General features: G+C 42.7%; 1 protein-coding gene across 3 annotated transcripts in view; it reads left to right on the top strand.

The window, feature by feature from the left end:
- The window catches only part of Glg1 (Golgi apparatus protein 1), a 77,917-nt gene that overhangs the window by 26,666 nt on the left and 37,436 nt on the right, over positions 1-13,815 (top strand). For all 3 annotated transcript variants that reach the window (XM_089580438.1, XM_089580436.1, XM_089580437.1), the window contains 8 exons: positions 4,481-4,582; positions 6,075-6,237; positions 6,724-6,861; positions 7,762-7,911; positions 9,020-9,139; positions 9,248-9,336; positions 10,663-10,777; positions 11,148-11,240. In XM_089580438.1, the coding sequence (XP_089436564.1) occupies positions 4,481-4,582; positions 6,075-6,237; positions 6,724-6,861; positions 7,762-7,911; positions 9,020-9,139; positions 9,248-9,336; positions 10,663-10,777; positions 11,148-11,240 (970 nt within the window). The remainder of the gene's footprint in view (positions 1-4,480; positions 4,583-6,074; positions 6,238-6,723; positions 6,862-7,761; positions 7,912-9,019; positions 9,140-9,247; positions 9,337-10,662; positions 10,778-11,147; positions 11,241-13,815) is intronic.

The following is a 13,815-nucleotide window of genomic DNA, read 5'->3' as shown; positions in this document are numbered from 1 at the left end:
ACGCGTAATTCGGAGGTCGTGGGTTCGGATCCCACCGGCGGCAGTGGTTGTTTTTTCGTCTGCTTTTCTAATCAATTAGCTTTAAGCGATAACACATTCAGTAATATTCTAAATTGATGAACACCACAAAATAAATAAATAAATTTTAAAAAAAACCCTGTGCCCCTTGGTTTCTGTAGCTGTTGGCTTCTTTCATATTCTAGAAACAGTGCATCACCACCTAGCTTCACAATGTGTTTTATTATCCTGTAGTGAAGTCCATAGCAAGCATTTTATGAGGATTTTTATGTCACAAAAGTGGTGTACAGTACAGACAAAACATATGCACACGGCCCAACACAGATTGAGGTTTGTTTGGGAAAACCTTTTTTTTTTTGTTGCCTTATTTCACTGCACCTTCAAAACTCTCCGTAGAAGAGCAAGTGCTTTGTGGCCAAGTTGAAAAATGTTGCTTACGAGTGCAAGCATGCCCATCACTAAAATTGTCAAGTGCCACCATGCATTGCGCTCATTTAGTGGCAAATAACTTCAATGCTTGAAATGTTGTGGCTGGCTAGTTGGTTAGGCATATATTCGAGATCACAGTTCAGTCATCAGAGTTGTACGTAACGCATTGCAAGTAATTGATTACTTGCAATCAGTTATTTTTTTTTTAATTTTGTTATTGGTTACTTTTTCAAACAGTAATGTTTTAGGTAATTCAATTGCTTTTTCCTTTAATTGATTACTGGTAATCAGTTACTTTTTTTTTTTCCAAAAACAAGTTAAACCAGCAGCACAAATTTTAGAAACTCAACCTGCCGGCAAACACGGAGATATTTCCTTCGTGACAGAGCGACATTGGATCGGCTGCTGAGAAGCATCGCGCGATAATATTCGGACCACAACTGGGTCACGACAGTCTTCAGCAGCAGTTCTCGCTCGTCCTGAAAAATATCATGCGACTGCCCTGCAAGGTTCCCCCGTCCTTTCAATGGCACCACAACTTACTTCCCACAACACCTAGTGGAGGCTTACAACAAAGAATGGAGCAGCAACGAAATAAGGTGCTTTATAGAAGACTTGGATGGTAGCATCAAAGCAATACAGTAGGACCCCTCTATAGTAAAGTAGCTCGGACCAGCAAAAATCTTCACTATATCAGGCTGTTTACTATATGAGTTATTGGTGATGGCATGCCTCTGACTACACTCTCTGGCTACTTACTAAGCACGAAGTGTTGGTTTATAAAAAACGAACACTCAGAAATACTTTACATCCTGCTGTTACCGTCCCTTTATGTGATAATTATTTATTATTAGTTACCACATGCGACGTTTTCGACATCGTTTATGTCTTGTGGAAGTACCGCATTTACGTGAATACAATGTGGCTACAAATAAAAAAGCGAGTTTGATTCCGTGTGAAAACCGTGGCCAGACGCTCTTTACTGTAGCTGTTTCTTGGAAAAAAATCTCTACTATAACCAAAAAAAAAAATTTACAGTCATCTGTGGCAGGCGAAATGGAACTGCAGCTTCACTTTACTATTTTTGAGTCTTTACTATAACCAAGTTTACTGTAGCGTTTACTATTACTGTACTCAACTACAAGCTGGCGCGCAAGGTGTTCTTGCGTTATACCGCCCTTCCCTGCAGCGCATACGTTGAGAGAGTGATCAGTGCAGCTGTTGATCTCTTCACGACAAAATGTAAGGAAACTAGCATTGACAACATTGAAAAACAACTCTTGAAAATTAAAAGTGTGCAACAAAATATGAAGCAGGCCGCAGTAGTCCACTGTAATCTGAGTAAATGGAAATAAAAGTTGAAAGGAAAGTTACTCAATAGTAATTGATTACTTTTCTGTAATTGTTCAGTTACTTGTCCAGGACCACTGTAATCAGTTACATCTTAGACGGAGTAATTGTAATCAGTTACTTATTTTCTGTAACGTGTACAAGACTGGCAGTCGTATGCAGACGAGACAAGAAACAAGAAAAGGAGCCAACACCTGTTCTGTGTCATTTTCTTGTTTTTTGTCTCATCGGTGTACGACTGCACGGTAATCCTGAGAACTTTAATGCCCCCAAAACAATTTTGCATTAGCAAATGGTGCATGTCATAGCTTCATAGCCAGAACCTCTGATGGCTTACTTGACCACATTGTATTTCATAAACAGCAGTGACTTAAAAACACTTCTTGCTAGTGTGCGTGAAACTAAATGTGTAGTAAATGTATTTCAATACCTTTTTTAGTATTGTGTTCAGCTAAGAAATTTGTAGACATCTACCGTATTTACCCAATTCCAACGCGCCCCCGATTCCAACGCGCACCCAATTTACGGCACCAAAAAAAAAAAAAAAAAATTCAAGCCCCGATTCTAACGCGCCCGATATTGGTAATGAAAAAAAAAAAACTACAAGCCCCGCTTCTAACGTGCATGTGGCTTCCACGAATGAAAATACTTTGCAACCGTTTTATATTTTAAGGAGAGATGCGGGTGAAAAAACCGCGATTTTTTTCGATAAAGTCGATTTTGTATTTGCTTACGTTTTGTATTCCCCCAGGCCTCTTCTTTTATGTATAAAAAAATCAAAGCCGATAGTCAATGGGAAGTTAGTAAAAAATGCAATTAAAGCTCTCGCGGTGGCTCGCGAAAGTGCGAATTTGACCGAATTTCGGGAACGCGGCATTTCGCTCCACGGCGTCGCCCGCTCTTGAATTTTCGCGGGGAAGTAGGCCTAACCCTCTCCTACCAGAAGCCACTTCGGCAGCGGCGCATTCTTGATAAAAATACGAAAAAAAAAGATCGTTTCTTTCCCGAGTCGAGCGTCGCGACTGGCCCTTCAAATCACGTGGTACGATCGGAGCTCTTCCATTGGCTACGAGCTTTCCACCGCACGGTCGGACGCAGACGCTCTTCCTTCGTTCTGCCGCCACCGAGACGTGAACCAACGCTTCTGCCCGGGTTTTTCTTCTTTCTCCGCTATGGATGCGACTGAGAAACGAGATTTTCTTTCACGCAAGTTCCTGACAAAGCATCAGTATAAAGGACGACGCCCCAAGCGCAAGCGGAGAGCTCCGGCGACGGGAGGTTCTTCTGCTAGGCGTAACTGCGGCAGCGGCGATGCACCATTTGGATCCTTCAAGCTTCTTGCGGAGCATCCATGACTTCGTCAGTGCATCTGAGCGAAAGATAAAGATGTTCGACAGCCAAAACAAACGTAAAAACGAGCGCGGAAGCGCTCTTATCTGTTAGATCGGCATGATGCACGACCTCGTCAGCGGCGCGGCGTGCCCCGCCTGCGGACGATGTAATCTCTGTCAGAGAATCGGCCGCAAAACAGAAAGGACTCTCATCGTTTTTGGAACTTTACCGCCGAAATGACGCGTTTCCGACAACCGTTGTTTCATCAACATATTCTTCGAGCCGCGTATCTCGATCGTGCACCGGCAGTGATGAGGCGTCCGCCCGCGGCAGTGCACGGGATACCGTCGCCGTGAACGTGGTCGCTGAGCACGCGACCAATAACAAGCGCCACCGATTGAAAACGGCTCCTGCGACGCAGAAAACGACGAGCAAACGTGCTCCCATGTTTGCCGGCAGTTAGTGAGCTCCCACATTGTATAATGGCGATGACGATGGGCAGCTATGGGGCAGTTTCGGTTTGCACTCGAATCCAACGCGCATGCGATTTTGAGACTTATTTTCCCCGAAAAAAGGTGCGCGTTGGAATTGGGTAAATACGGTATTTCATGAGCATTTGTTTGTTGGACTGTGTTTTTGGGACATTTCTTAGCTTAGAGTATCAGATGTTGAGGTTTTTATTTATTTATTTATTTATTTATTTCTTGTACACTTCAAATGCCCCTGAATAGGGGTATTACATGAGGGCAAACAATACACAAAATGAATCTGAAATGAATGACATGGGGTTTAAAACAGAACATTTTCAATGGCTTTTTTTAAATGGATTGGGAACGGGGAATAAACATTCAGAGGATAAATCGAAATATTAATTTGCAGCATAAATTCTGCTGCTTCAAAATAACATGGCAGAGCTCAGTAGCTCATGGTAATGCAGGAGTATCCCTTGAGGAGAGTCACCCACTATGCGAGGTATTCATTGCAGCTCTCATCTGTGTGCATTGCTCATTTGCTAACTGTGGACTGGCTGTTTGCTTGTGCTCATGGTACTTGCCAGCTGAAGTTTAAATGTGACAATCATGACTGTAACTGTTCGTACCATGAAATTATACTGGTGGATGTTGCACTGTGCACATTGCTCATTCGCATGCTTATGATTTGTGGTGTGGTAAAGTCATCATGTGGCACTCAGTCAGACTGTGAATTTTTTTGAAGTCGCAAGAAAATGGAAAGAAGGATTGGCATTTCATGTGATATTTGAGGGTGAAAACTTGTCTCGTGTTATTTTCCACTTGAGTGTTCAGAAAGCGGTGCAAATTCTGCATGCATAATATTTGAAAATCACTTTCAGAATGCTCTCATGCCTGATGGATCAAGTGAGCAATATTGCCATGAAGGACACCTGCAGGGAAGCTTTACTGCAGATTCAGTACTTTGTGGCCCGTGACTTCAAGTACGTCATATCTTTTTTTATGCTCATTTTGCGTCTATGTCTATTTTTTGTGGGCTTACTATTATTATCTAGAGGCACCAAGGAGGAGTTTAGCAGTATTTATACTTCAACTATGTACTTTAGCAATACTGTGTGTTAAACTTAATGCATTTTCCGATGTGTAAGTCATGGTTTTTTTCTGAATTTTTCATCGGCGTGTCTTGTGCAACGGGTGTGATTTGTGTATGGCAAAAAATGACACTCCACCGTGTACCATCTCCTGCCATGCCCAGTAACTTTGTTTGAAAACAAAATCGATGTGTAAGGAGAAAAAAATTGACTTCTTTATCTTATTGATAGAATTGCATTGTCTCTCCACTATACTGAAAGCAGTGGCAGCACAAAGCATGCACCATGTATTCAGTTCAGCTGGTGCGGCCATGTCTCGGAAGTTTCAATTTCGGCATCACATCCGTTTGGCTTTGTGGGCATAGTGTGCTGTTCTTGTTCAACATGACACCACCTGTGAGGCGAGGGAGTTGCAATGCGAAATTCATGTTGCGTGCCTTTGACTCTGTGCTGGAGAGTGGGAACCAGGCAGCAGGGAGACCATTTGAAGTGGGTGGATTTTTTTGGGGGGGGAGGGGGTGGCACAAAGCCGCAGGAGTGCTCATATTGATGAAGGCAACAAGAAAAAGGCAGACTGTGGGACGAATGCACGTTGGCCACAGCTTGAAAATCATCTGTGCAAGGCTGTTGCCACAAGCATGTATTTTCATTGTGCTCTTCGATGAATATCGTCAGCGTGCTTTTATAGCACTTACTGAGTGCACAGGTAATATGTCTTATACACCGAGATTTCTTTTTCAGAAAAACTTCCATTTGCAAGAAATGTGAATTATATACTCAGGTGTGACTTATAGACCAAAATATATGATGGTTTCATTTCCAGCTAGTCTCAACTTAAAAGCTTGTAGCAGGCACCCAGCTATTTTCAGGAATTGAAGGTTTTCCCGTTTTTATTTCTACCTGGTTACGGTGCTGATAGGATGATTTACCCTGAGTCCAAATGGTCGCATTGGCAGTGCAGTACAGTGCGTCCCGTGTAAAATGAGCCAGTGTTTAAAAGTAGCAGTGTAGCTGGTTTCATGCTCCACGTTATAGCTGTTGGGTTGTAATGGGCATTGAACAAGTTTAGTTCTGCTTCAGGGTAGTCAGAAGTTGTGCCTGAGTGTAGTACCAAGTTTATGCAAGACACGGATTTGAATTTATAAGCATATTGGTGTAATAAATGCTGTTTCTTACAACCCTCGGTTAACTGTTGTGCCAGTTATTCTTTAAAGTGAGCTTACCGGCAATGAGAGTCAGTCTGGGTTCTAAATGCTATGTTTGGAAATGAGCTTCTTGATGAATAGAACAGTGTACTTAGGATATTTTTTAGACCCTTTGCACTGCATTCTTGTTTCTCTCTAACTAAAAGGATAATTGATTCATTCATGGTTCTTTTGTGCAGGCTGGACCCTGTCTTGTACAAGGAGTGCAGAGCAGATGCTGTGGCATATTGTAAAGCCAAAAAGGAGTGGTACGATGACCCCACTCGCATGGACCCAGAAAGAGGCCCGATAGTACTTCCTTGTCTCTACCGTTACGCATACCACCCTGATGACAGCGTCCGGGTAAGGGCAGCTGCCTGAAACATCTCGAGATCTTGCCTCCTTCTTAGTAAAGCTGAAAAGCCTTTCATTGCTAAACAATTCTGTTTACATGGTTCCATGTTTATTTTTCCCTCATCATTTCTGCTTTTATTTTATTCATGTGTTTCACATTTGGCTACTGAGCACAAATTCGGGGGTTCAATCTTTGCTGTGGTGGCTGCTTTTCTATGATGGGGAAGTGCATAAACATATGAATATGAAGATTTCAGTGCACGCTAAAGAACCTCAGGTGAGTGATTAATCTGAGCTGCCATTTTGGCATGGCATATCTTCAAGCCAACAGTGTAGCCTAGCATGTAAAAGCCGAGTAATTCTGGTTCTCTGTATCAGTTATGGGAAATATGAAAAATATCATTTTTGAATCTGTGTAAATACTTGCTGTGCACTAGACTGCCCGAGTTACTGACAAGAATGGCTTGCTTGTTCTCCCTTGCCCCCTTACCCCAGCTGTCAAAGCAGTGTCTGTATGAAATTCGGAGGGTGATGCGACAACGAGCTGTCTCCATTGATCTACATCCTGAAATTGAGGAGCCGTGCATGTCTGATCTGGCTGCGATGTGCAGCGATCACCTTGGACGTGGAGAGGTAATCCGCAGTTGCAACATGTGGAACTGTTGTGTCTTTGTGTCTTACAATATATTGAACTTGAGATACTGAAAATGGAGCGGTTTTCGGCTAACAGAATAATTGGACATAGAACTTGTCCTGGGCTCTGGGCTTTTACTCCAGGTGTTTTGAGCCCTAAAAAGTATGGTGAAGAACTTTGTTGTAAACTTCACTTCCAGCTGTAATTAACTTTTGTAGATTTCAGTTATTTACATATATTTGTGTTGTGAAGAACAAACAGCTGGTTTCCTTTCTGGGGTTGTTATCATTGTACAAAATCAGCAATCATTGTACAGAATCAGCAAACCCTTTTCTTTTTTTTTTTTTAGGCACATGTTCGACCCCATTCTGCCTTCTGGCTTGTCGTTGCTGATACTGCTGAAAATAAATTGTTTGGTGCATCTTCAGTTATTGCTTCGTTGAACTTCTATAATCTTTTTAAAAGGGCTTTCACTATTTTCTCGACAACCATTGGCAATGAAGTATGATTGCAAAAAATCTTTTTAGTTTACAGACAGTGACAAGGGCAGTGGTGTGTTTGTCAGTTTTACTTTGAATGATTACATTGGCTAATCCCTTTTTTAATTACTGTGCGTAAATTTTATTGTTGAGGTTTTTATTCGCATTGTGCAAGCGGGGAACTTCTTTCCAACATAAAGCCGCAAGTTCAGTTAGAAGGTTCATTGTTGTAAAATGAGATTACTTGTGGAGTGTACCCATGCTGTGTGCAATTTAACAGAATGTTCATTTCGTTTTAATAAACCAAGTGTCACATTTATATTGACCATATCCCAAATGAAGGCACAAGATGCAGTTGTATTGTTTACTAGACTGTAGTGAGAAATAAATTGGTGCCTTGTGACTTTGTGCCTATACTAGGAGATGCAGTGCCTGCAAGACAATCTGGAGAAGCTGAGCCGGGAGTGTCGTTCAGCAGTGGCCAACTACACAGAAGAGGAAGCCGAGCATCTGGAATTGAACTACCCTCTCTACCACAGCTGCCAGGCTGTACTCAAAGACCTGTGCAGCGTAAGGGTGCAAGACACAGTATTGATTTGTTGAACCTACACCATATTAATGCTGTTGTGTTGCGTTTTTTTTTTTTGTTCGTTTTTTTCTGGGGAGACTGGGGTTAGCACTGAATGTTAGAATATAAGAACGAGATTGGTTGGGCCGTGGCTTGATTAGCATTCACATTCAGCTATTGCAGTTTTATTATTTGGAGTAACAAGTAGAAGAGCAGGGGTGGGGGGAGACTCTGACATACTCTGCAGAGTACTGGTGTGAATAGAACTCTCATCAGTAGAGCTTTGCAGTTTTTATGAATTAAACATTTTGTTCACAGGTTTAGTAATATTGAAATGCAGTGATCTGTACAGGAATAGTGATGCAGGACTATTGAATGGCAGTGCAGAGCACTTGTTTCCCAGTTAAGGTAATTTCTTTATACACAAAAAGTACTTTCCCCCATTTGACCTCATTAATAAAGCACGCAGTAAAATTGTCTAATTGTGTTGAGCAAAACATAAAAACACTACAACTTGTGTCATTACAAACAAGCACTCAGAAACTGTTCATGGAAAAGAATGCAGTAAAAGTAAACTGGGAGAATAAAAGTAAAGCTGTGCTAAGAGTGAGTCAACAAGAACTAATGAATGCCAACACTAGCAGTACAGAAAATTAATGCATTGTGTGACTGAGCGAGAATGATGTCTTATCAAGTTCTGATCTTAGTATTAGTATTAGTAGCTAGGTGTAACTTTTCACAGCACTGCAGAAAAGTAGTTATCACTGTTGGGCACGCACCACCTTAGAGGTAAGTAACCAGTGGAAGGCAGTGTCTTCTGTATTGTGCCTTTTGCAAGGTCCACTTTTTAAATTTGTATTTTAAATTTGATTTTATGTAGCTTTTTTCATTTTTTTTTGTTTGCTGTTTGGCACCACTAGTGCATTTCTTTCGAGTTTAAATTGCACTCCCCTAATTTCTGCGGTTCCAAATGCTAACTACACATTCTCACTCTTATAGTAGATTTTTGAAAATTTTTGACTATCCATGTTGTTTGAAAATGCCTTTGTCTCCGATTCCAATGGCAAGTAGTCAAGTTCCAGAGCCAAGAATTTTCTTCTGTGTTTGCAGGACTTGCTTTCTAAGGATGTTGACCAGGGAGACCTCTTGGGTTGCCTTGTTCAACACAAGAATGACTTTCGCATGAAAGAGGACCAGCGCTGCCGAGCTGCTCTCGAGCACTTCCAGCTGGTGGGTGTGCCTCTCTGCCATAGGCCTGCATGTAAATGTGCTCATAGGCTAGCTTTATTGAGTTCTGACTTGTATATCTCGCTTCTCTTTTATGCACGTGTACCGTAGATTTCACTGAAGGACTACAAGTTCAGTTATACCTTTAAAGAAGCCTGCCGGAAGGATGCTCAGACATACTGTGGAAACTTGAAGTCTGGGTAAGCCCATTCAGTGTATTGTGCTACACAGTCATTGGCTTTAGGGCCTGTAATGTGATGCTTTCATTGTCCCTGCTTTTATACGTGTGTTATCATGCAGCTTGATGAGGCAGGAATGGCACTATAAATCGTATGACGAAATCTAGTTTCATTTTCGTCATGTGTACCTTGCCTCATCAGGTCTCGTTAGCTGCCCAATGTTACATGGCAAAAGAGTGTCCTTTGGAATTTGTAGCAGTAACAGTTAGTGTGACACGCAAGTGCTCAATATTTCAGAGTAGTGGTGCTTTCTGAAAGGTCTATTCTAACAAAAGCACTTATTGCAGCTTTATTAGCTTAATGACATAATTAGAACAAAAGTCTGGACTACAAAAAGTGTGTTGAGCATCCACACTATTAAGATAGCAAAGTATGCTCTTCATTTGGAGCAAGCTAATTGCTTACCATAAAAGGGTTTCTCAGCAGCACATATGGTAAATATACTTCAGTCTGAATACTAGCATCTCAACAGCACATGTAATAATTGTACTTCTCTCTAAATACTAGCATGCTTGTTTTCAGTGGCATTTACTTGTACCATTGAAACACATTATCATTTTCATGCTTGTGAACCAAGTGCTAACATCATTTCTGAGTGAGTGCAGTGAGTTTCTTGATATTACCCACTGCATAATGCATATTTTGTGATTGCTTACTGAATGACTTACACATTGAGTGTTCAGGGCACTGTATAATGCGTCTGCTAGATGCTTACCCTTAGTTTTGCCCTGAGCTTCATCACCAGCAGCTGCAGCAGTAGCAGTAACCTCTGGCTACTTACGGTGCAGGGCGAAGGCCTCTCTCAATATTCTCCAGTTGGCCACGACCTGTGCCATCCGCGAACACCCTGTCCTCACAAATTTCCTTATCTCATTTCTTTGCTCTCTCTCTGCTGTCCCTTGTTACATTTTTCTTCCCGTGGAATCTACTCAGTTACTTTGTTAGGTCATTGGTTAGGTGTTTGCTACATGTATATGCCCTGCACAAGTTGATCGAATGCAAGTTGGGTTATGAAGCATAGAAGTGCTGTATAGCATCTATGCACCTATTTTATTGTGTGGCACTTTCTTTTTTGGTATGAAATAATTTGAAAATGCCTTATTGCCATGTGGCACCGAAAAGAGAGATTCTTATGAACTTAAAGGTTTTTACTGGAAATGGCATTCATGTCAGAAGCACATTATTCTCTTTGTGCTGTTTCTTTTTTTTCTGTGTGTATATGGCACTATTGTGCATTTTGACAAAAAAAAAATAAATGACAGGTTTTCATTGTTGCATTATATGCAGAGCTGACGTGGTAAGCTGCCTCAGCAAGTTGGTGCTGGACGATGTTACAGATGAGAAGGTTCCTCGGGTCTCTTCACGTTGCAGACAACAACTGCGAGTGGAACTTTTCCAGAGGGTCAGTTTATGCTATGATCTCTGGCTTCCGAATCACTGGAAGATTCTGTGGCCAATTATGAGGGCACAGGTGTAATCCTGCAAATGCCTTTGTATTTCTTTGTAAATCTGATTTGCTTGTGTACCTTTGTGGCATTGTGGAATAACTGAGGAAAGTACTCCTGCATTTGCTAGGAATTTATTAACTCTCCAGGTTCTGTAGGGAGCCAGTGCATCATGTGATGTCCTGGCAGGTTTCAGAGGGGTTAGCTCTTGTTTTCCTTTTCTAGTGGTGGTTGAATATATTATGATGAAGTTGGTGGTAAGCTTCGGGATGTATGTGTTGTTCTGGAATTTAAAGTTTCTAATTTTTTTGCCTTGTATACTTGCAGGAAGAAAATATCAAATTAGATCCAAAACTGGATGCAGCTTGTGCCAAAGACCAGCGCACCTTGTGTAGCAATGTTCACCCTGGAGAAGGCGCGGTAAGTTGCAAAAACATGCAGTATTTTAGTGGGACCTTGCTAACAGTTTTTCCACAGGCTTACTCATTGCACTGTCACCACTTCTCTGCTTTGGAAGTAGAATGATTACCATACTTATCGCAAGGTTGTTACTGACCTTGTAAAAATTGTTGCATTAATTTCGGCTTCTGTGCAACTTGTTGCTCAATCTACCAGATGGCCGCTGTGAAGCCGAAACACTTCACTTTTTCATTCAGCCGGCATGCTCATTATGCAATCTTGCACACAACCATGTTGACCGTCATGGCTTGAGTCTTATTATACATTCTTCTGTAAGATAAAAGTGTCTGTTGTCTGCCTTCTGTTTACTTATTAGTAGGCATGTGCGAGTAGTAGTTGTTTTTTGGTTAAAATCAAATTCAAAGCGAATAGTAATTTCTTTTGAATAATTTCATAGCGAATATTTTTAATACATCTGGCAAACAAAAAAGGTTGAATGGCATAATAGGCATTTTCAAAATCATGTATTTTTTGAACTCACAAAGCCATTACATAATTACATTAAAAAAAAGAAAGAATGCATTAGAGCTTTGTGACACTATGCATTAAAGCTGTGCCGACTTTCTGCAAAAATGGCCTTTGGAAATTTGGGAAGCCGACCTGCATGCAGTGCCGATATATCTATGGGGTGTTGGCGATGATGGGGGGGTTTGGCGTCGTTGCTAGCTCGCTGCTGCTGCTTCTCGCTACTTGACGGAACCGTGGTCAAGCTTCGAACCTGTTCCCACCACCACCAGGACAGGAGTGCCACCAAGTCAAAGAGTAGGGTGATGGGAGGAAGATTAAAAGAGGGTTTATTTACATTTTTACATCATGGTTAGAAGTGAGACTGAAGTGAAGCTCAAGTGATGCTCAAGTGAGGCTGATCAGCCGCATTCGTTGTCGACATTTATAGTCTTCTCGTTCCCCAAAGTCCCTAGGTTGAGGACGCCCACGCTGGAGTGGGAGGGGCTTTCACTTGCGTGCACAAACACAACACCGCACATATGGTCACGCCCCCTCACGTGTTCAGTCCGAGGGAAAGAAGGTTGCCATCGAGGCGTCGACTGCGGTAGGTGGTGGTTTCTGGCCAGCTAAAGGTTCCCGCGGGTGACCGACATCTGTTGTTCATCAAATGACACCCGCCGCTCGAAGCCGGAACGCGATGTCACGAAAAGGCCGCAAAGTGGTCCCTCGTCCTTGGAGATGTTCGAATGATGCCCGCCAGCTCGTCGCGGTGCTTGGCATGCCAAAGAGCCACAGGAAACGAAGCCCTTTGTTCCCTGGCACGGTCACAGCAAATGGGGAAGATAACGTCCGTCTCCCCGAGGCGGTGGCGGCGTTTGGCACGTGCAGGCACTTTGGAAAGGGGGTCTGGTTTTTCTTAAACTTTAGCCCCTTCGTTTTGGTCCTATACTCCGACCAGGAAAACTCCGTAATTGAAGTCAGCTGTCACCTGGGCCCTCTCCGTGCGTGCGGTCCATGGCGGCAGGCCCGAAAGTAATCACGCTGAAGTTGCTCGCAGCCATACATAGTAGAAACATATGTGCCGGCTGCTTCGATCTCAACAGGGGTAAGACCTATAGGGGACCGCAGCTTCGAAGGGGGCGCTGCGGACGCCACTGAAAAGCGCCCTCTCCGGCCGACTCCGCACTATTGTCCGGGCAAACCGGTCTCCCTCCCATTGAGTAGCTGCGCGAGCAGCGCGCTTTCTCCTGAAAAAAAGCCAGTTCTGCACGTACTTTGCACGTGTTGGCCAGCCTGCAAATCTCTTTGTGCAGTCGCGAGCTTTTTCCCTCGTGCTTGAACGCTGACGAGCTTCAGAGGATTAGCAAAATGTACAGGGGCGCTAGAAAAAAATGCGGACTGCACGGCGCCCACGCGCTGCGCAGTCGGAATTTATCTTCAATGCGTTTTTATCTCGGTAGTAACAAAAAGACGCTAGAGTGGTACATTATTGTATCACGGATGTCTCCAGCGTATTTGTGTTGCGAGCCAAGTATAAGCGTGACGAAAATAAATTCCAACAGCGGAGCGCCTAGGCACTGCGCTGTTCGCATTTGTTTCTGTCGCGGCAGTACGCTCTCAGATAGTGGACAGTGAATTTTTTTTTTCGCTGCGCAAACTGGAAAAATGAACTGCTAGTGGATCAGGCCCACTACGTGAAGCAGATTGTTGACGAAAAAGCCGGTACCGTAACGGCGAAATGTGTATCGCAAGTAAATGACGAGGTCATTTAAGACGTGGAATTCGAGGTAAATACCATTTTTTTTTGGCGCAGCCATCTTTGCAAGATGCTTAATTTCGTTGGGTGGCTGAGCAGTTAGATGCATGCAGGTTTGTTGGCCAAATAATAAGGAATTTGTTACGTGTTTCGCTGAAAAATAATGGAAATAATTTTTATTTTAACTTAAAATAAAGTGGCCTTAAGGCGACACGCGAGGCCGAGGAGAAAAACGAAAACACTCACGAAATGCGCCTACCAGCTTCTTGCTATATACGGCAAAGAGAAAAAATGCTCTAGTTTGGTCAATCGCTACAACGGAGATAAGCGGTT

The sequence above is a fragment of the Amblyomma mixtum genome, chromosome 3, assembly GCF_055824585.1.
Source record: "Amblyomma mixtum isolate Tamu chromosome 3, ASM5582458v1, whole genome shotgun sequence".
In the NCBI taxonomy this organism is placed as follows: Eukaryota; Metazoa; Arthropoda; class Arachnida; order Ixodida; family Ixodidae; genus Amblyomma; species Amblyomma mixtum.
Note: the sequence above shows the minus strand (reverse complement) of the source record. Positions and strands in the feature narration are given on the sequence as shown.